This window comes from Guillardia theta (genome assembly GCF_000315625.1).
Source record: "Guillardia theta CCMP2712 unplaced genomic scaffold GUITHscaffold_97, whole genome shotgun sequence".
In the NCBI taxonomy this organism is placed as follows: domain Eukaryota; class Cryptophyceae; order Pyrenomonadales; family Geminigeraceae; genus Guillardia; species Guillardia theta.
The window spans coordinates 106812-126252 of record NW_005434577.1 but is presented as its reverse complement, the minus strand read 5'-3'; the positions used below and the strand labels follow the sequence as shown (position 1 = coordinate 126252).

At 55.1% G+C, this 19441-nt stretch overlaps 3 protein-coding genes across 3 annotated transcripts; all 3 read right to left on the bottom strand.

Annotated features, from left to right (window-relative positions):
• Positions 1-42: 42 nt before the first annotated feature.
• On the bottom strand, positions 43-1909 carry GUITHDRAFT_145113 (hypothetical protein; the record flags this gene model as incomplete). Its single annotated transcript, XM_005824203.1, has 6 exons — positions 43-60; positions 198-473; positions 821-892; positions 1165-1255; positions 1305-1381; positions 1685-1909. 6 exons carry the CDS (start codon positions 1907-1909, stop codon positions 43-45), a joined length of 759 nt encoding a protein of 252 aa, XP_005824260.1.
• A 2312-nt stretch (positions 1910-4221) lies between these two features.
• Positions 4222-5190, bottom strand: GUITHDRAFT_78228 (hypothetical protein; the record flags this gene model as incomplete). The annotated part of the gene is made up of 1 exon (XM_005824202.1): positions 4222-5190. One exon carries the CDS (start codon positions 5188-5190, stop codon positions 4222-4224), a length of 969 nt encoding a protein of 322 aa, XP_005824259.1.
• Positions 5191-7112: 1922 nt separating this feature from the next.
• On the bottom strand, positions 7113-8081 carry GUITHDRAFT_78248 (hypothetical protein; the record flags this gene model as incomplete). Its single annotated transcript, XM_005824201.1, has 1 exon — positions 7113-8081. One exon carries the CDS (start codon positions 8079-8081, stop codon positions 7113-7115), a length of 969 nt encoding a protein of 322 aa, XP_005824258.1.
• Positions 8082-19441: the final 11360 nt, after the last annotated feature.

The window sequence follows — 19441 nt, the reverse complement described above, 5'->3', positions numbered from 1 at the left end:
AGCACTATCACTGCCGTGACGCCCTCCAGAAGCAGCCGACTGTTAGCCAGCGTCGACAGCCTGCAACAGCATGAGGAGGAAACGAGAGGGAGGGAGGGAGGGAGGGAGGGAGGGAGGGAGGGAGGAGGAGGAGGAGGAGGAGGAGGAGGAGGAGGAGGAGGAGAGCAGTACCGGTAACGGAGGTTGGTTCGGGGAACGTGGTCGGGGAGGAGCGGGTTGAGGGAGCTCATGCGCATGCGCATCCTCAACCAGTTGCGCTGGGTGTCCGTGTAGAGGGCGATGCCGCTCCTTTGATTGATGGCGTCGATGAGGACGCCGATGACGAGCTGGAGGAGGAAGAAGCAGGAGATGATGACCCACAGGTGGAAGAAGAGTATGCTGCTGGGCTGCTGCTGGGGGATCGGCTGCTGCCCCGGCTGAGTGACCGCGAGAGCGCTGAAAACAACATCGGACCACTGCTCGAAGGTGGAGACCTGCTGCGGTGTGAGAAGAAGAAAGGAACAAGAAATTGAATGGAGAGGAGGTGAAGGGAAGGGAGGGGAGAGAAGAGAAAGAGAAGCAAGGCGGGGTAAAGAGGAGAGGAGAGGAGAGGAGAGGAGAGGAGAGGAGAGGAGAGGAGAGGAGAGGAGAGGAGAGGAGAGGAGAGGAGAGGAGAGGAGAGGAGAGGAGAGGAGAGGAGAGGAGAGGAGAGGAGAGGAGAGAAGGAGAGGAGAGGAGAGGAGAGGAGAGGAGAGGAGAGGAGAGGAGGGGAAATGCAAGGAAATAGACAAGGAACAAGAGAAGAATAGAGCAAGACAAGTGAAGCAAGTTCGAGTATTACTTTGCTGAGGAGGAGCAAAGCTTCAACCCAAGGGTTGATAGAGCCGATCACCATCGCCTGCTTGCTTTGAATCTGTTGCATGAGAAGTCAGAACCTAACAAGAGGAGGAAGAGGAGGATGAAGAAGAGCAGAGGGTAGAGGAGAAGAATCAAGAACAGGCGGAGCAGGGGAGCAAGTGGGAGCTGGAGCTGGAGCTGGAGCTGGAGCTGGAGCTGGAGCAGGAGCTGGAGCTGGAGCTGGAGCAGGAGCTGGAGCTGGAGCAGGAGCAGGAGCAGGAGCAGGAGCAGGAGCTGGAGCTGGAGCTGGAGCAGGAGCTGGAGCAGGAGCAGGAGCAGGAGGTGTACAGAGAACGACGAGAAGGCTGATAGGAGGTATTTGCTGGCTCCGCAGTACCCCAACGAGAGCTCCTCTCCTCTCTTCGCTTTTCCCATCAATCTGCCCATCAAGTCTCAGTTCTCCTCCCCCTCTCACCCTCTTAACTCACTCGTCGATTTGATTGTCCGTCCATGTCCTCCTCTCCTGCCCCTGCTGCCCGTCCCCGTCGAAGAAGTAAGGATATACCTAGGGAAACATCTCCTGTCATGTTCACCAGCCACCTTCTCCTCCATCTTCCCTCCTCTTCCTCCTCCTCTCCTCCTTCTCTCCTCTCAACCTCATCCTCGTCCTCGTCTTTGTCCTTCTCTCATCCTCGTCATCCTCCTCTCCTCTCGTCCTCGTCCTCCTCCTTCTCTCGTCCTCCTTCTCTCGTCCTCATCCTCCTCCTTCTCTCGTCCTCGTCCTCTCGTCCTCATTCTCCTCCTCTCCTCTCGTCTCCCTCCTCCTCCTCCTCTCGTCCTCGTCCTCCTGTCATCGCCATAGACTCACTCTGATCTTGCCGTTCAACGTGAAAGCATCCTTCGCCTTCTGAGGGAGACACTCCCATCGCACCGGGCCCGCAAGAGAGAACACCCGCCGCTTGTCCTCCCCCTCCCCCTCCCTCTCCCCCTCCCCCTCCCCCTTCCGATCCCTCTTCACTAGTCTCGCCGGCTGCCTCCCATAGTCTTCAGCCTCTACCCACTTTGCCTCCTTCCTCCTGGGCTCCTTCACCATCCTGGCATCAGCGCTTCAACTACCTCCAACGGCATTACACCTGGTAGGAACTTCTCGAGCTGCCGATGGACAGTCCGAGGGCGAAGGTCAATGCTGCCTGAGCGAGCAGCAGTCAAGGAGGAGAGCAAGATTTCAGGGAATGAAGGCGTACAACGAGGACGGTTTGAAGGTGGGAAGAGTCAAACATGCTCTTGTCTCGCGTTCTCTTGGCTCCCTGTGCATCGAAACGATCTAACTGAGGACGTCGCGTTTCCTGGCTCTCCCACATCCTCCGGTCTCCTCCCCTTCCTTCCGCTCTTCTCCCCGCCCTTTCTCCTCCCTCTCCTCTCCGCTCCTCTTCTCCCCTCCCCTTTTCCCTCCCCTCCCCTCCCCTCCCCTCTCGTCTCATGTCTCGTCTCGTCTCGTCTCCCTCGTCCCTCCCTCCCTCCCTCCCTCTCGTCTCGTCTGTTCTCCTCCCTCCCTCCCTCCCTCCCTCTCGTCTGTTCTCCTCCCTCCCTCTCGTCTCGTCTGTTCTCCTCCCCTCCCCTCTCGTCTCGTCTGTTCTCCTCCCCTCCCCTCTCGTCTCGTCTGTTTTCCTCCCCTCCCCTCTCGTCTCGTCTGTTCTCCTCTCCTCTCTCACCTTCTCTTTCATCGTCTTCTCCCTCATCTCCATTTCCACTTCGTCGCCATTTCCTTTCCGCATCTACGTATACCTCATCCCCTAACATTCATCTTTTTTTTCATCACCCTCATACCTGCAACGGTGTCTAGAACACTGTCTAGAACCTGGTCTAGAACCTCCTGAGAACCTCGCACAACCTCGTGCCGCTGTGCGGCGGGTCACCATGTGATATGCCATGGACGCGGAACTTCGGAACGCTAGATCGTTGCCAGTTGTGTCTTGAACGACTGCCTCCAAGCAGCCATGACTGAGTGTTGTCGGTGTCCCGGAAGGCCCTCGTCCTCAGACGGTACGTCTACAGCGAACTCGGAATGGTCAAGGCACCTCCGCTGGATCGCACACAAAGGCGAGGAGTAGAGGTATGAAGTTTATTTGATAACAAAGGACAGACCAACCTTGGCAGTTGTTGACAATCCTTTTATAGTCGAGGGGAACCACCAGGGGTGGTGACGATCCTTTTATAGTCGAGGGGAACCACCAGGGGTGGTCACGTCAGGCTCCTCAGGCACGAGCGAGCATCCGTACTTGGCACACTCTGTCGCCCAACAGGGGTTGTACTCCAGAGGTCCAGTATCCGTTAAAGCTCTTGCTGCCCTCGTGGCTGTGAGACAAGACCATAGCTTCTCTTGCTGCCCACTCCTGCTCAATAAGATTCCTTCCTGCGGAGGCTTGAGCTCGCCTCCGCAGAGCTCTCATACCTACACCCTCCCTGCTCTAGCCATGCAAGTGCCATTCATGATCGTCGCCCAGCACTCGTCCATGTTCCCCTCATGCGTCTCCCATCCCGAGCCGACATCGCCACCCTCTAAGCCTGCCCAGCACACGCTGCCGTCCCTCCTCCCCCCATCAGCTGCCTCCTTGCCGAGCGCGACCATGCGGTCCCTGCAAGCCAGTCCTCCTGCTGCACACAGTAAATCCACACGCTGGTTACGCACACGCTGGTTACTCAGCAGGTTACTCAGCCAATTACTCAGCCAAGCCTCCAGGACATCGACGAGATCCACCAAGACTCGGAGGAGTTTACAAAGTCAATACTGGCATTTGCAACGTAGGGCTTGGACGACTCATGGTGACTGGAAGATAGTAGTTACCATCGCAGTGTTCACCACCGTCACTGATTCCTGGAACAACAACGACGGCGTTTAACAACTGTCAGACCTTGTGTTTGGATGATTTAAAACTCTCCAGTCCGCTTTTGTCGTGAGTTGAGGTCTTTATCTCGACTCACTGTACAATCCTGTGGTTGTGATTTGTGGGACGCGGACGACGCGAAGATAGTGTGTGATGTCTGCAACATGCGAAACCTTCTTTCTCGAATACTGCTCACTTCGAGTATTTGCATTCATTGCAAACTACCGTCCACGATTACTTTGTGAAGGAAGTCAGAGGTGTTGCTTTCTTTCAATGCCAGTGACCTGTCCGAACTGTGGTTACTCAGAGCGTTACTCCTCCGTACCCGTCCTCCCTTCATTTGACTCCGACCAATTGACGGACGGGCCTCACTGCCCCTGCGACTCAGCTGCGACTCAGCTGGTGACAGATGAAACTTCTCAGCAGGAAGCTATTGAGGCCAAAAGCTCACGTCACCCGTCACATGACTTGGTAGATCAATCAGTCAAAGAAAGACCGGTCAAAGAAGGACCGCATCTGATCACTTACTCCCCAGCTTGACCCTCCTGCTCCCTCCCCCGCAGTCCTTGCATCCCGATCGCTCCCGCCCGTGCTCGCATATGCTCCTGCCCCCGCATCCCTTGCATTGTGATCTGACCCGCCCGTGCTCGCATATGCTGCTGCCCCCGCACCCCTTGCATTGTGATCTGACCCGCCCGTGCTGGCATATGCTCCCGCCCCCACACTCCTTGCATACCGATCGCCGCCGCCCGTGCTCGCATATGCTCCTGCCCCCACACTCCTTGCACACCGATCGGACCCGCCCGTGCTCGCATATGCTGCTGCCCCCGCACCCCTTGCATTTGGATCGCTGGCGCCCGTGCTCGCATATGCTGCTGCCCCTGCATCCCTTGCACACCGATCGCTGCCGCCCGTGCTCGCATATGCTCCCGCCTCCGCAGTCCTTGCATTGTGATCTGACCCGCCCGTGCTCGCATATGCTGCCGCCCCCGCACTCCTTGCATCCCGATCGCCGCCGCCCGTGCTCGCATATGCTGCTGCCCCCGCATCCCTTGCATACCGATCGCCGCCGCCCGTGCTCGCATATGCTCCCGCCTCCGCAGTCCTTGCATACCGATCGGACCCGCCCGTGCTCGCATATGCTGCTGCCCCTGCATCCCTTGCATCCCGATCGCTGGCGCCCGTGCTCGCATATGCTGCTGCCCCTGCATCCCTTGCATTGTGATCGGACCCGCCCGTGCTCGCATATGCTGCTGCCCCCGCAGTCCTTGCATTGTGATCGCTGCCGCCCGTGCTCGCATATGCTGCCGCCCCTGCATCCCTTGCACACCGATCGCTGCCGCCCGTGCTCGCATACTTTCGCTCTCTTCTTCCTTCTCTTCTCTATGTCTGCATCGATGTCCCCTCTCTCCTCTCCTTCCTCTCTTGTCTTGTCTGATCCCTCCAGCCTCCTTCTCTTCCTCGACCTGTCGCTGCCTCCTGCCGTCATGGCTTTCCACCCGCACTCCAAGTCATCCCCCTCATACACCACACCTGCTCCGTCCAAGTCATCCCCCTCACGTTGCGCTTTCTGTGGTGGCTGGCGGATCGCTCGGCGAACAAGGAAACGGCAGCGCTGGATGGTCTCTCGGCCTCGCCCTTCGGCGGCGGCCACCGCGACATCGCTGGCATGGCCGCGCGGGGGACTTGTCCTGCGCGCCGTTAAGTGAAGGTATCAGTTAAGTTTGGGGGACAGCTGTCGGCAGGAATAGGTTTGGTTCTCGCTGTCTTTCTCTTCTCGCCGTTTGGCCTGTGCGACAGTGTCAGGGTCAAGCGCGGCCTCCTCGACTCTCCTGATTGTCCTCGTACTGATTTTTAACTTAACTTTGAGTAAAGTCTCACATACACCACGGTTGGCTCGGCACCCTCATCCCCCTCATACACCACGGTTGGCTCGGCACCCTCATCCCCCTCATACACCACGGTTGGCTCGGCACCCTGCAAAAAACCCTGGGCACCCTGCGGCACCCTGAGGGCCGCGACCACTAGAGGTCTTATGGAAGCCCTGAATTGCGTAGCGTAGGTACTAAAGTTTTACTTAAATTTGCTCTGAATTCAGACACTATTCAGGCTCTGAATAGTTTCCCAGCGGAGTGAGCTGGGAGCTTCACCTTGCAGGACGTCATGGGAGGCACCATCCAAGAAGCTCGAGTTGACCAAGGAGGGGAGGGGCAGGGGGTAGAAGAGAGGGGGTGGTGAGGTGAGGTGAGGTGAGGTGAGGTGAGGTGAGGTGAGGTGAGGTGAGGAAAGGACCGGACAGGACAGGACAGGACCGGACAGGACGGAACAGGACAGGACCGGACAGGACGGAACAGGACAGGACAGGACAGGAGAGGACAAGACAGGAGAGGAAAGGACAGGAGAGCAAAGGAGAGAAAGGGAAACAAGGGAGGGGCGAGCGGAGGACAAGAGGTGATGACCATGATGTTGGTGACGACGACAACGATGCAGAAGAAGAAGAAGAAGAAGATCATGATGATGATGATGATGATGACGATTACGACGACAACGAGGACGATGATGTATTCTACGACGGCAGATATTATCTGACATTCGTACCAGACAAGGAATTTTGAAGTGGTCGGGTTGTTTGGAAGTCGACAAGATCTGAAGCTTGAGGACTTGTTCTCCCTCGCTGGTGGAGATGGGATGAACGGAGATTGTGCAGATCAGAAGAGAAGGTCCATGTCCTTGTTGCTTCTTGTGTATGTCTGACATGATGTGAAGAAACTACGAGCAACCTGTCATTGTTCTCTGCAAACCGCCGGGCTGTCCGCCCTCCAAGATGGGTAGCTCAACCGTATGAAGAAGAAGCCAAGGAGATTGTGCAGATCAGAAGAGAAGGTCCATGTCCTTGTGGAAGGAAAAGCCGGACAAGACAAGGAGGAGAAGAACAAGAAGAGGAGGACCAGCTCCACTTCCAGCCCCAGCCCCAGCCCCAGCCCCAGCTAGCAACACTTCGCCCGGCACGGAGAACTCATCACCGTCCCGCCGGTCCAGCAGGACCTCGAGCAGACCAGGCTCGGACCATCGGACTGCACGACGCATGGGGCGGGCCCGGGGAGAAGATAAGGGCCCGCGTTGCGCAGGAAGCTGCTGCCCCTCCTCCCACACGATGCTCTCAATCTCCAAGTACCAGCCGACACCCTCCCTGCTCTAGCCATGCAAGTGCCGTTCATGATCGTCGCCCAGCACTCGTCCATGTTCCCCTCATGCGTCTCCCATCCCGAGCCGACATCGCCACCCTCTAAGCCTGCCCAGCACACGCTGCCGTCCCTCCTCCCCCCATCAGCTGCCTCCTTGCCGAGCGCGACCATGCGGTCCCTGCAAGCCAGTCATCCTGCTGCACAGCAACATCAGGTCCGCACCTGATCAGCTCCTCGCCTGTCTGTACCTGCTGCTCCCTCCCCCGCATCTCTTGCATCTCGATCGGACCCGCCCGTGCTCGCATATGCTGCCGCCTCCGCATCCCTTGCATCCCGATCGGACCCGCCCGTGCTGGCATATGCTCCCGCCCCCGCATCCCTTGCATTGTGATCGGACCCGCCCGTGCTCGCATATGCTGCTGCCCCCACACTCCTTGCACACCGATCGGACCCGCCCGTGCTCGCATATGCTGCTGCCCCCGCACCCCTTGCATTTCGATCGCTGCAGCCCGTGCTCGCATATGCTGCTGCCCCCGCAGTCCTTGCATTGCGTTCGGACCCGCCCGTGCTCGCATATGCTCCTGCCCCCACACTCCTTGCATCTTGATCGCTGCCGCCCGTGCTCGCATATGCTGCTGCCCCCGCATCCCTTGCATCCCGATCGGACCCGCCCGTGCTCGCATGTGCTCCTGCCCCCGCACTCCTTGCATTCCGATCGCCGCCGCCCGTGCTCGCATATGCTCCTGCCCCCGCAGTCCTTGCATCTCGATCGGACCCGCCCGTGCTCGCATATGCTCCTGCCCCCGCATCCCTTGCATTTCGATCGCTGCCGCCCGTGCTCGCATATGCTCCCGCCCCAGCATCCCTTGCATTGTGATCGGACCCGCCCGTGCTCGCATATGCTCCTGCCCCCGCACTCCTTGCATTGTGATCTCTGCCGCCCGTGCTCGCATATGCTCCCGCCCCCGCATCCCTTGCATTGTGATCGGACCCGCCCGTGCTCGCATATGCTGCCGCCCCCGCATCCCTTGCATTTTGATTGCTGCCGCCCGTGCTCGCATACTTTCGCTCTTTTCTTCACTCGCTTCTCTATGTCTGCATTGTCGTCGCCTCCCTCTCCTCCTTCCTCTCTCGTCTTGTCTGATCCCTCCAGCCTCCTCCTCTTGCTCGACCTGTCGCTGCCGTCTACCGTCATGGCTTTCCACCCGCACTCCAAGTCATCCCCCTCATACACCACGGTTGGCTGCACTGCAGTCGGCACTGCCCTGGGCCCACTGCCAGCGGCACTGCGGCAGCTTGGTGGGGCAGTTGGAGGTGCTCGTCCCGGCGGCCCGATGTGCTCAAGACCGAGTTTAATGCGCACGAAACAGAGGTTGAGAAGCACATGAGAGATAGACTGTATGCTAGGATGTGAAACCCAAGCATCCAGACATGAGACATCGGACGTGAGAAAGTCACACAAAGAAGAGATGTCAGCAGAGTTCCAAGTCAAGATACGATGAAACGTCCAATTTGCAGTTATGCTGAGTGGGCAATAACTGTTCAAGGATTGTCCATTCTGAAGAAGATTTTCATGCAGTGCTGTTAGATGTGCAGCACAGAGATAAAAGGAAGATGCCTGGCGAGCGGGTGGAATGAAGAGAGAAGGAGAATAAGATAAGAGAGAAGAAGCTTGCCCGCCGGCATTTGAAGACCAAAAGATAAACTTGAACCGTAAAGAACTTGTGACCAGAGATTGCTGCCGCGAGGTTGGAACAGGAACATCCGTTTCAAGGCATTTGAGGATGTGGTGCAGTTGTACCTTGTTCACCGATCCAGAAGTAGCTCCAGTTTTTCAAGCCAATTTCACATCCTAGCATACAGTCTACTCTCATGTGCCTCTCAACCTCTGTTTCGTGCGCAATAAACTCGGTCTTGAGCAAAAACTGTCTTGTTGCAGCTGAGGTCGATACGAGGTCTGCATTACTTTGGCATAGTTAAAGTCTAACAAACTTGTGTTCCGTCACCATCCCCGTATCAGCCAGTAGTTGAAGACCGTGATGTCCGTGTTGGTCCCGACGGGGCAAGTCCCCGCAAAGGTCGTGCAGCCGCAGTCAGCTTGTCGATCGTCCGGATGCAGTTGTTGTTGTAGTCTGAGACGAAGGCAGCCGTCTCGTCCCACAGTATGCTGACATCCACCGGCTTGTCGAATCTCGCCCCGATCCCGACCGCATCGACATACCCAGCAGCGTGGAAGCGTCCCCGCCACCGCGGATCTCCCCCATCCTGTAGTCCCTTCCTGGCAGATCGTCGGAGGGATGCAGGACTCGAGGGTTACATTCGAGACCGCGGGGGTCAGCTGAGACGAGGGCACAGATCGTACACCCCCTCCGCCGTCCCAGAGAAGTAGTCGTTGGCGGCGTTGGTGCTGCAAGTCACGTACCCCGTCCCGTTGTGGCACAGGTTCACTGAGCAGGCACTCGGTCGCCCTAACCCCCGCGCTGATCATCCCCGATGGGCATGCCAGGCAGTTATCGACGTACCTGTATTGCTTGGTATTGTGACAGAAACGCCTGTCATGACACCTGCGAGACCACCAGTGGTTGAAGTTCCAGTTCCCCCACCAGAGCAAGATATCAATTGAACCTTCGGATGTCCCCAATATGACGAACCGGCACCTCCTCCATTACCTCTCTTGCGTGTTGCACAGTCAATACTCAACCCACAGTCTTCACCATAAAACTTTCCACCAGGATCTCCAGTACCTGTACCACCCATGACTTGACCTCCACCTCCCGTGGAAGATGACCCATCAGCTCCCGTTCCACTCGACAAAGGAGTTCCACCACCAACACCACCCACCTGCTGCTCCACCTCCACCACCACCTGCTGTACTATCACCACCACCACCTGCTGTATCACCACTTTCTGCTCCACCACCACCACCTGCTCCACCACCACCAGCTGCTCCAACACCACCACCTGCTGTACCACCACCTGCTGCTCCACCACCACCAGCTGCTCCACCACCACCTGCTGTACCACCACTTGCTGCTCCACCACCACCTGCACCTGACTCTACCACCTGCACCTGCAGCTGCTGTTCCACCACCACCACCACCACCTGCTGCTCCACCACCTGCTGCTCCACCACCTGCTGCTTCACCACCTGCACCTGCTCCACCACCACCTGCTGCACCACTATTTGACCATCGACTCACTGCCCCTAGCTGGTGACAGATGAAGCTTCTCAGCAGAAGTAGATCCATCAGTCAAAGAAGGACCGGAGGACTGCTTCAGATATTTACATTAACCTTACTGACTTCATCTACACATACAGCTCGAGCAGCAGAATCACGCAAGGGTCACGGGGAACGGCGAGTTGACCAGGTCAAACCTCTGCCATAGTCGGCTGGACTCAATCGGTTGAGAAGAGGGAGAGGAGGATGAAGAGAGGGTACCTTGTGATACGCGACGATGTCTAGGAGAGTGAGGTCGTCGGGGAAGACGATTGTACCTGACACAGACAGTGAGCAAGGAGAAGAGGATAAGGGGAGGAGGGGAGAACACGAGGAGAAGGGGGACAGAGCAAGAGGAAGAACCGGGAAGGAGAGAGGAGGAGAGACGAGAACGAGGTGGGAGGAGGAGAACCAGGTGGGAGGGAGGTGGAGGAGAAGATTGTGGGAGGAGGAGGAGGAGGAGGAGGAGGAGGAGGAGGAGGAGGAGTTTTTCACCTTGCGGTTGCAAGCTTGCAAGCGACGTCCACTGGTCTATGATGACGCTGTTGTCGATCCAGAGCTGGTGGAACAGCAGTGAGGGGAGGAGCTGAGAAATCGCTCCTGTACCTTGATGCGATCGGCCGAAGACGTCAGGTTCCATCGCAACGTCCGAGGGTTCTCCGATCCGAACAGGCAGGAAGAGGCGTTTGATGATGAGATCGTTGAACAAGCTGAGATGAAACCACTCCAGGACACGCTGGCCAGTCCTTGTGCTGGGGGAGGGGAGACGTCAGGAGAGGAGGAGGAGGAGGAGCGGAGTGAGCTGGGAGCTTCACCTTGCAGGACGTCATGGGAGGCTCCATCCAAGAAGCTCGAGTTGACGAAAATGTTGCCTTCTGTGTCGTAGTATGTTGCATCCAGCCTGCCAGGCTACAGCAAGAGGTCAGTGGCTGTGGAGGAGGAGAGGGACTGGTCTTACTGCTCCCCACGATCCCAGGAAGCGCGATGTGACGGCATAGCTCCAAGGAGAGGGAGATAGGGAGTAGGATCCTTGGAGGGTGCCGTTCTGAGAGCAAGTCAGTCGAGAAGGAGCTGGAAGTTTAGAGAAATTTTACGTTTCCGTCAGCAGCGAGCAGCGCATGGACGGTGGGAAGTACTCCTTGCTTGGCAAGAGCGATGTCACTCTCAGAGAGAATGTAGGAGTTGTCAATCGGAGGCCAGAAGTCCCTCGTGACGCGCAGAGCAAACCGTCCGCGCTCCTGACGCAGCCGTCAGATCTCCCTCAGCTGCTCAGCAGCTGGGAAGGGACTCACGTTGGTAGAGCTGGTCTTCCTGTTGGAGAACGAGTCTCGGAGCTGAATCTCAAACGTGCTGACAGCTGGCAGCACTTGAGCGAGGGTCAAACCGCTGCCTGTCATCGTGCTCTTTGACGCGCAGAATGTGTTGGGCTTGACAAGCAGCACATAGGGCCCTCCCTGAAGGTTCATGAGGCCATGCCGAGCCATCACCTGCCAGGTTCGTCAAGCCGAAATGGAGGATGAACAATTCAAATTACTGTATAAGATTTCGCCTCGTTGGCAGTATAGTGCACTGAGTACAACCCCTGCGGTTCTTGGTAGAGCTTGACCTTGGCCTGGTAGACGGGCACGGCACCTTGGGAGGCGATGAGGTGAGACGAGATGAGAGAGTTTCTCACCTTGTCCTTCAAGAATGACTTTGAACTCTGGGGTGAAGTGATCGTTGATATTCTCATACGCATCTCTGCCGCACTCCCGTCACGAAGTCTCGCACTTTCCATCAGCCTCGTCACCTTGACAGAACGAGGAAGGAAGCCTCGACTCCAGCAGTTGCGATGGTGAGCTGAGCGCCGAACGCAAAACTGTGATGAACGTCACAAGATGTCGACTAACTTGCAAGCAGGTTACCTTCTCGATGCGCACGTAACAGCAGCCCGCACAAGCAGATCTCCGAGCGGGTTCGGGACGTCGATCCTATGATAGACTTGCTTGCCGGGAACCCTTTTCAGTAGGGTTGAATTCCTTCTGAGAGTGACGCCACAGCCCAGGTTGTTGTCCATGCACTGTGTGAAGTGTAAGAGACAAGAGATGGAGGTCGGAGACTTGAAATCACCTTGTACAAGATACTTAGATCATAGAATCCTCCTCTAATGCCGAATCCTGTTGACATGAATATCATTCATATGAGCTCTCGTCAAACCGTAAGCAGTGGGAAGAATCATGTCTCTCCACAGATTTCTCAGCTCTGTGTGGATACGTACCTATCGATCCTGTGGGATTCATGACGGCCAGGGAGCTCCACTGATCGATGATGATGCTGTTGTCAATCCACATCTTCACCCTCTCCGACGTCGTCGACCTGCCGCTGCCTCCCCCCAGCTGAAGTTCAAACCTCTGCTCTGCCGCCTCGTCGACGTTCAAGAACCCGGTCCATCTCATGGCAAAGGAGTTGGGAGTGGAACCGAGAGGAGCTGAGAAATCCAAGTCATTCCATGTGATTCAATGTGCGACAGAAAGCGGCATGAGAGCGGAGCATGAAAATGGAGAAGACTACAAGAAGCAGCAGAGGAGCAATGTTCTTAGACATCGATACCTGGTGACTGTATGTTTGGATTCGACGACCAGTCTACCGCAAACTCGTTCTCCATTCCTTTGGCCCATGTGGAGCTCCCGACAGGCTTGCCAATCGCGTTGAAATCCATCGAGTAGTACGTGGCAAACAGCCCGACGTCTCCGACGATAGAAGTCACAACACTGTACTGTCCCTTTCGAGTAGGCGTGTAGACAACATCGTACACGCCTTCCTCTGTCGATGGCGTGTACAACGACCTGACTAGTCTCGGACAGTTAGGGCACGCAAGGGGAGGGAAGCCTGGTATTGCCCATGGGCCGTAGGAGAGGTGGAAGGCCAAGGGTCCCTCGTCCACACATGGGACTTGCCCGTCGTCCCAGGCCGTGTCGTTGAGCACGAGGCAACTTCCGTTGACAGCTGACACCCTAGTCCACCTGCCTTCGCACGCTCCACCGGCAAAGGAGACATAGACGTGCTGTTCGACGATGGAGAGGTTCCAGGCAGCTGGGATAGGAGCTGAGAACGATCGGAGGTTGCAAGAGTCAGTCTGAGTCATGTTGACAAGATCGCTACTAAGGAACGGGGAGCCTAAAAAAAAGTCAGGACGGTCAGCAGGACGTCCCAGGTCGTACCATCAAGACGGTCATAGTGGTCAAAGTTCTCGTACAACACCGAAGGGATCAAGTCTTGACAAGTGTGATTGTAAGGAGCCATTGCGCATGCCGTAGTCCACAGTCGGGCGACAGCTACATCGTCGTATCCCCACCTCACGTTGCCGTACACATCTCGTAGGACAACTCTGAACGAGGACGTTATCCCGGCTGTGGCGATGGTCAATCCGATTCTGAACTAGCCGTCAGACCTTTATCATTAGAAGTTCAAAGTATACCCGTGGACTGTAGAGATCTCGCTGGGAAGGTTGGGGGTCACCGTGATCCATGTTGGAAGGTCGGCGACTGCAGTCTTGGGGAACAAGGAGATGCGAGGAATAGGAGCCATAGTGCTGTTGGGATCAGCCCATGTCAGGTTGAGCTGACAGGGTGACGAGTCACTGAAGGGGTCAAGTCAGGACAGATCGAGAACAACGAGCTGCCTTACATGGATGAAGTCGCAAGGCACTCATACTCCACACGGATGTTCAAGAACTCTCTCACTTCAGTCCCTATCAATGCCGAAGTGACTTGACGCTCGATGGTTGACGAGCTGAGTGACGTCCACTGGTCGATGATCAGAAGGTCGTCAATCCACAGTTTGGCTCTTTCATTGACTGAGAGGAGGTCTATAGCGACAATCTTTTCCTCTGTCGACTGTCTTATCATACCTTCCCAGACTGCGCTGGAGATCGGACCGAGCATTGCGAGCTTTGCGGATTCAATGACTGGTAGATCGTCGTGGAAAGAGACCGTCGGTTGACTGAAGTCAACACTCGAGTAATACGTAGCCATGAGTCCTGTTCCGAGCAGATCGTGGTAAGAGGAGGAGTAGATTGAGACGTGTAGTACTGCCGGGGTTGAACCCTGATCATTGCAGAAGCAGAGAGGGGGATGGTTTATGAGGTATCCCACGCCAGCGCTGGATACGTTCACCTCTACCACAACCCCGTCTCGAACAGTGCAAGTGCCGTTGAGACCTGTTCCTTCACACGGGTATGTGCATTGAACGACCAGCGGCAAGATCCCGACCCCGCCACTAGCGTTGAGATATCCTCCTCCACCACTGAGGATCCGAATCGCACTGACCTGTCCGGGTATTCCCTCTTGCCACAGCAAGTTCACCATGATCTGATTGCTTCCAGCTGACGTGGCGACGTAGGAGAACCTGTGCTGGTTCCCAGCTAGGAAGCCGAAAGAGTCCAGCTGACCGAGGCTGTTCTCCGGAGCAAACTTGAAGACCCCGAAGGTGTCAAACACTCCGACGCTCCCGTTGGCGTTCAAGATTGACGTTGGCATGCGAGCCTTGGGCAGGGAGAGGTTGCTGGGAATGACAGCTGCCAGCATGTAGTCATACCCGTCATCGCGCACGTTCCCGTATTGATCCCTTGAGATCACCGTGAAGGAGGCAGGCACACCTGCCGTGGCGATGGTAAGGGAGATGAGGAAGGTGGAAGCGGTAGAACAAGCAGGAGCAGGATGGATAGCGAGGGACGAACGTCCTCCTTGGATCAGTTTGCTCCCCGAGAAGAAGTACTCGCTAGTGATGATCTGCTTTTCCATCACTCCAGGAACACTCCAGCTGAGGTACAGATAGGATGGTGAGGACTGTTGCCTGTACTCGAGATGGATGTCATAGTAAACTTGTGGCATGAAGCTGAGAACCGTCGAACTTCCGTTGGTGCCCCCAAACGTTTCAAGGATGAGCTGGGTGTCAAGAAAAAGTTTGACCGGCCCGTCGGAGGAGACATGGAAAACAACATCGTCTTTGAAAGGGAACCACAGGAAGCCGTTCCAACGGATCACGACGAAGGAGGACGAAGAAGGATCGACAGCTGGGCCCTGATATCCCCAGTTGAAGTTTATCTCATCGTCGATTCTGCTGTACTGTTGATCAGCGATCCCGTCCATGGTCTTTGAGGTGAAGACTACAGCCGATAGGCCGTGCGGTGAAGATTGTAGCGAGTCCACAGCCATGCTGTACAAGCCGGAGACGGTTGCGACATAGTTGCCGATGTAGCGGCCTAGAAGGAGGACATTAGAACGAAGCGAGGAGGGAGAAAAATGTCAAGGTATACCGGCATAGTCCCACGAGAGGAAGCTGGATGAAATCGGTTGTACAAGAGGCGACATCCCGTTTTGAAGCTCGTTGAAGAAGGAGGAGAACACTCGTACCAAACTCTTGGACTTCTCGTCGTAGAGCGTCGCCTTGGCCGTGAAGCTGTCGTCTACCGCGTCTCTCTGATTCCCGTAAGAATCTCGAGCTGTCAAACACCAACGTCACCATTCGGGTTGTCAAAACTGCTTTTCCTACCTGTCAGAGAGAAAGTCCTTAGGAGCCCAGCAGTCGAGACCGTAAGAGAATCCCCCGAGCAAGTCGATTGTGCTGCACTTTCACCTCCTGGGCTGACTATCACCTGTGCGGCCATGTTGTCGCTCAATCCTTTCCCTCTGCAGACGTACTGCTTCCAAGACTCCCTCTGCAGGACTCCAGGACACCCTGCCAGCCTGTCCCATCCCCCGAATGTAGGAGACTTAAAGTTCTGTTGGAACTTGTAAGAAGGATCATAGAAATCTGTGTCCCATATCGTGTAGTCATCCCGTTCGACCGTCTTTGTCGCCATCGTCTGGAACAATCTATCCGACGAAATCGCGCTCTTTCCCACCTGTCCTGAGTCGACCGATCCGTCCTTCCTCGTCAGCGGTACCCTCCCCGCGAGATTCTCCCATTTCAACGAGAAGCCTTTGCGCTCTTGATAAGCTTGCACGACCTTATACTCCATCGCAACGTTGTACAACTCCTCTCCCTCTGGAAAGGTGTATGTTCCAAGGGGCTCCATACTCTCGAGGGAAGCCCACTGATCGATAATCATCACATCATCAACCCAAAGTCTCACTCGCTCTGATGTCAAGTTCTTGCAAGTATCCATCGACTCGCAGCCTCCCAGGGTCACAAAGAATGTGTACTGATCTGAACGTGACGGCTTCACAAATCCCGCCCAGCGAGCGCTGAAGCTTGTATCGGGAAGGCTGGTCGGATACGGCCGGTCAGTCACGTCTCCAGACCAGTCCAAGACCAAGTCCACAGGTGAGAAAGAGGGAATCATCGATGAGTTGTCATAGTACGTGGCAGCCAGCCCTTGCCCAGCTACAGTCTTCAACGAGATTTCATGTCCATGAAACAGGCGGGAGCTGGGAATGGGTTGCTCCTGCAGCTCATATTCCCATACCAGCCCCATACCTGCGCTTCCTCCAGCTACATGCTTGTACTCAACCTTGATAGAATGAAGATCGTCGGAGTAGACTGAAAGGGTTCCTGATGGTAAAGTAGCGCTGAGTGACATCCATTGATCTATAACCAGCAAATTTTCAAGCCAGATTCTCACACGATCATTTTGATTGGGTAACTGAGCTGTGAATGTATATCGCTGAACACCAGGAGGCAAGATGTATCCGAGGTACCTTGCGGTGAATCCGTTGGACGGAGAAAGTTGCATTGAAGTTTGAATGTCTGTGTGGTTCAGTCAGCGAAGGTTATGATATCATCTACCGGAGGATGTCAGACTTACCGTAATCTTGAGCTAGCGACTCTTGCAGGCTTGTTTGGTTGGGACTCGAGAAATCTTGGTGAGAGTAATAAGTTGCCATGATTGCCCCCTGCAGAGCCAACTCGATCGTGACGTCATGGTAAGGCTTGTTACCGTCGCCTGGGAAGTAAGACCTTGCATCTCGCTTCCATGTGGGAGTGTAGTAGACGTTGTAGCTGCCCGGACCATTCGAGTTCGCTTCCACCGTCCCATGGATGTCTCTCAAGGTGAAGTTTTGATTGTGCCTCACTCGCACCACAAAGTTGTCGGACGAGGTTGTCTTGAGATTGTTCAAGTGATCTCTAGCAATGATCTGAAACGTAGCGGGATATCCAGCGGTCGACAGTGACAGCCCGTCTCCCTTGGCGATCGACGTTGAGCCACAGGACAGTGCAGGGAAGATTGAGAGGCCGAAGGGACTGCCTTTGATGGGTACGGAGGAAGCGAAGAAGCTGGAGCTAGGGATAACTTCACCTACTTGGTTGACTGAGTTCCACCAGAGCTGGACTTTGGACTGTCCAACGTTTGCTCGATATTGCATCTCGACGTCGACCAGCATTTGGCTGCTCATGAACAAAGTTCCAGTCGGCGCAGTAGTCTCAAGGCTGGACCACTGATCGATGATCCATTCGTCATCGACCCACAACTTGACCCTCTCGAGAGGGTTTGGAAGCTGAATCTGGAAGGTGTATACATCTTCATACCTTGCTCGCAGGAAACCTTTCCACCCTACACCGAACTCGTCGGAGAAGCCGTTCTGGTAAGGAGACTGGTTCCCCCAATCGTAGTCTATGTTGTCATCGATGGATGAGAAAGTTGGCATCGTGAGGTTTGAATCCGAGAAGTATGTCGTGTTCAGACCATTCTGCTGGGCGATTCTGACGTCGATGGAGTAATTTCCGGAGTATGAAGCCCTGTAGCTTGTGACCCACCTTCCAAGATTGGTAGACGGACTCTGTCCGATGTATCGGGATCGCAGGTTGAAAGAGACGTTGTTGCTGTGCATGTTATCGTGGTAGATCAGCTTCGAGACGAACGAGTCGTCTCCAACAATCCTCAAGTTCTCAAAGGAATCTTTCGACTGGATGGTGAAGGTTGCTGAAAACCCAGCCGTTGCGACAGAGAGGGAGTCTCCTTGGACGTCGGATGTCAAAGAATCGACTACACCTGCGCAAACGAGAAGTAAGATGTCAACGGCTTGTCAAACATCCGCAGGAGTACCTGGATAGACATGGAAGGTGAACAACGATCTAGTCGAGCCAAGGAAGGCAGAAAGCTGATACGTTCCAGATGTCTTTGGAACATACATCACTTGATACGTCCCGCTCTGCATGTCATTCACGATGGGATAGATGATGCTGTTGTTGCTCGGAACAGCAGTGATAGCTTGTAGCTGTGCAAAACGTATCAGGCGATGGAAGGGTGAAACAGGAAGGAAACTTGCCTGAAACTTATCTCCTCCTGTCCTACGATTGTTACCATGCACATCTTTCGTTATGATCAAGAATGAAGACAGGACCCCAGCGGTAGACACTGAAAGCTGATTTCCAAGAAACTGACAAGTGTCAAGATCTGTCAAAGCTGGCTGGACATCGGCAAACCAAGAAGGTCTTAGCGGTATTCCGCGAAACAAATTATCCCTTGGCAGCGATGAAAAAGTGCTTGAGCCCTGGACTTGAAACTCAAAGTTTCTGATCGCTCCATCATTGTACTGGTAGAGAAGTTCTATCTCATAGTACTCGTAAGATACTGGGAATGAGAATGTTTTGATTGGAGGCCAAGTAGTCAAAGAGTTCCACTGATCAATCAGCAGCTCTCCATTCAACCACAACTTGACCCGATCCGAGTATGCGATCGAAGAAGCTTGCTTCGACGCTCTGAACGTGTACATGGACGTTGAAGTAGCTCGCACAAAACCAGAGTACTTGACAACGAAGGGGAAGACAAAATTTGTGTGATTCAGCGTGTCGGTTGAGAGGCTGCTTGTCAAGTTTGACAAGATTGGATAATTCTCGTACATGTCGCCAAAAGTGAAGTCATAGTACGTGGCAAACAGAGCTCCTGGAACAAGGACGTCACAGAACAGTTCCGTTCTTCCTGACTGCGTGGGAGTGAAGGAGACGGTGTAGGAGCCGGGAAGCAGGTTGGCCATGATCGTTCCATGGATAGAAGCAGTGCTGATGTTGTTCAAATCTTGACTGTTGCTCGCTAGCATGATGAAAGGATCACTCCAGCCAACCCTCGCGTTCCCGTACTCATCCTTGGAGTAGATAGTGAACTGGGACGAGTACCCTGCGGTCATAAACGACATTCCACCTCCTGCTACATCTGACAAGCTGGCGCAAACAACGTTCGGGGCCACCCAAAGGTCGAAGGGTCCGCCCTTAGCTGGGGACGGGGAATGGAAGAGTCTGCTGGAAGGGACAACCTGGCGGAGGATGGAAGAGGATCCATACTCCAGCTTGATAGAAGCCTGGCCCGTAACCTCCTTGTACTCGATCCTGATCTCAAACAGCTGGTTTGCCATTAAGG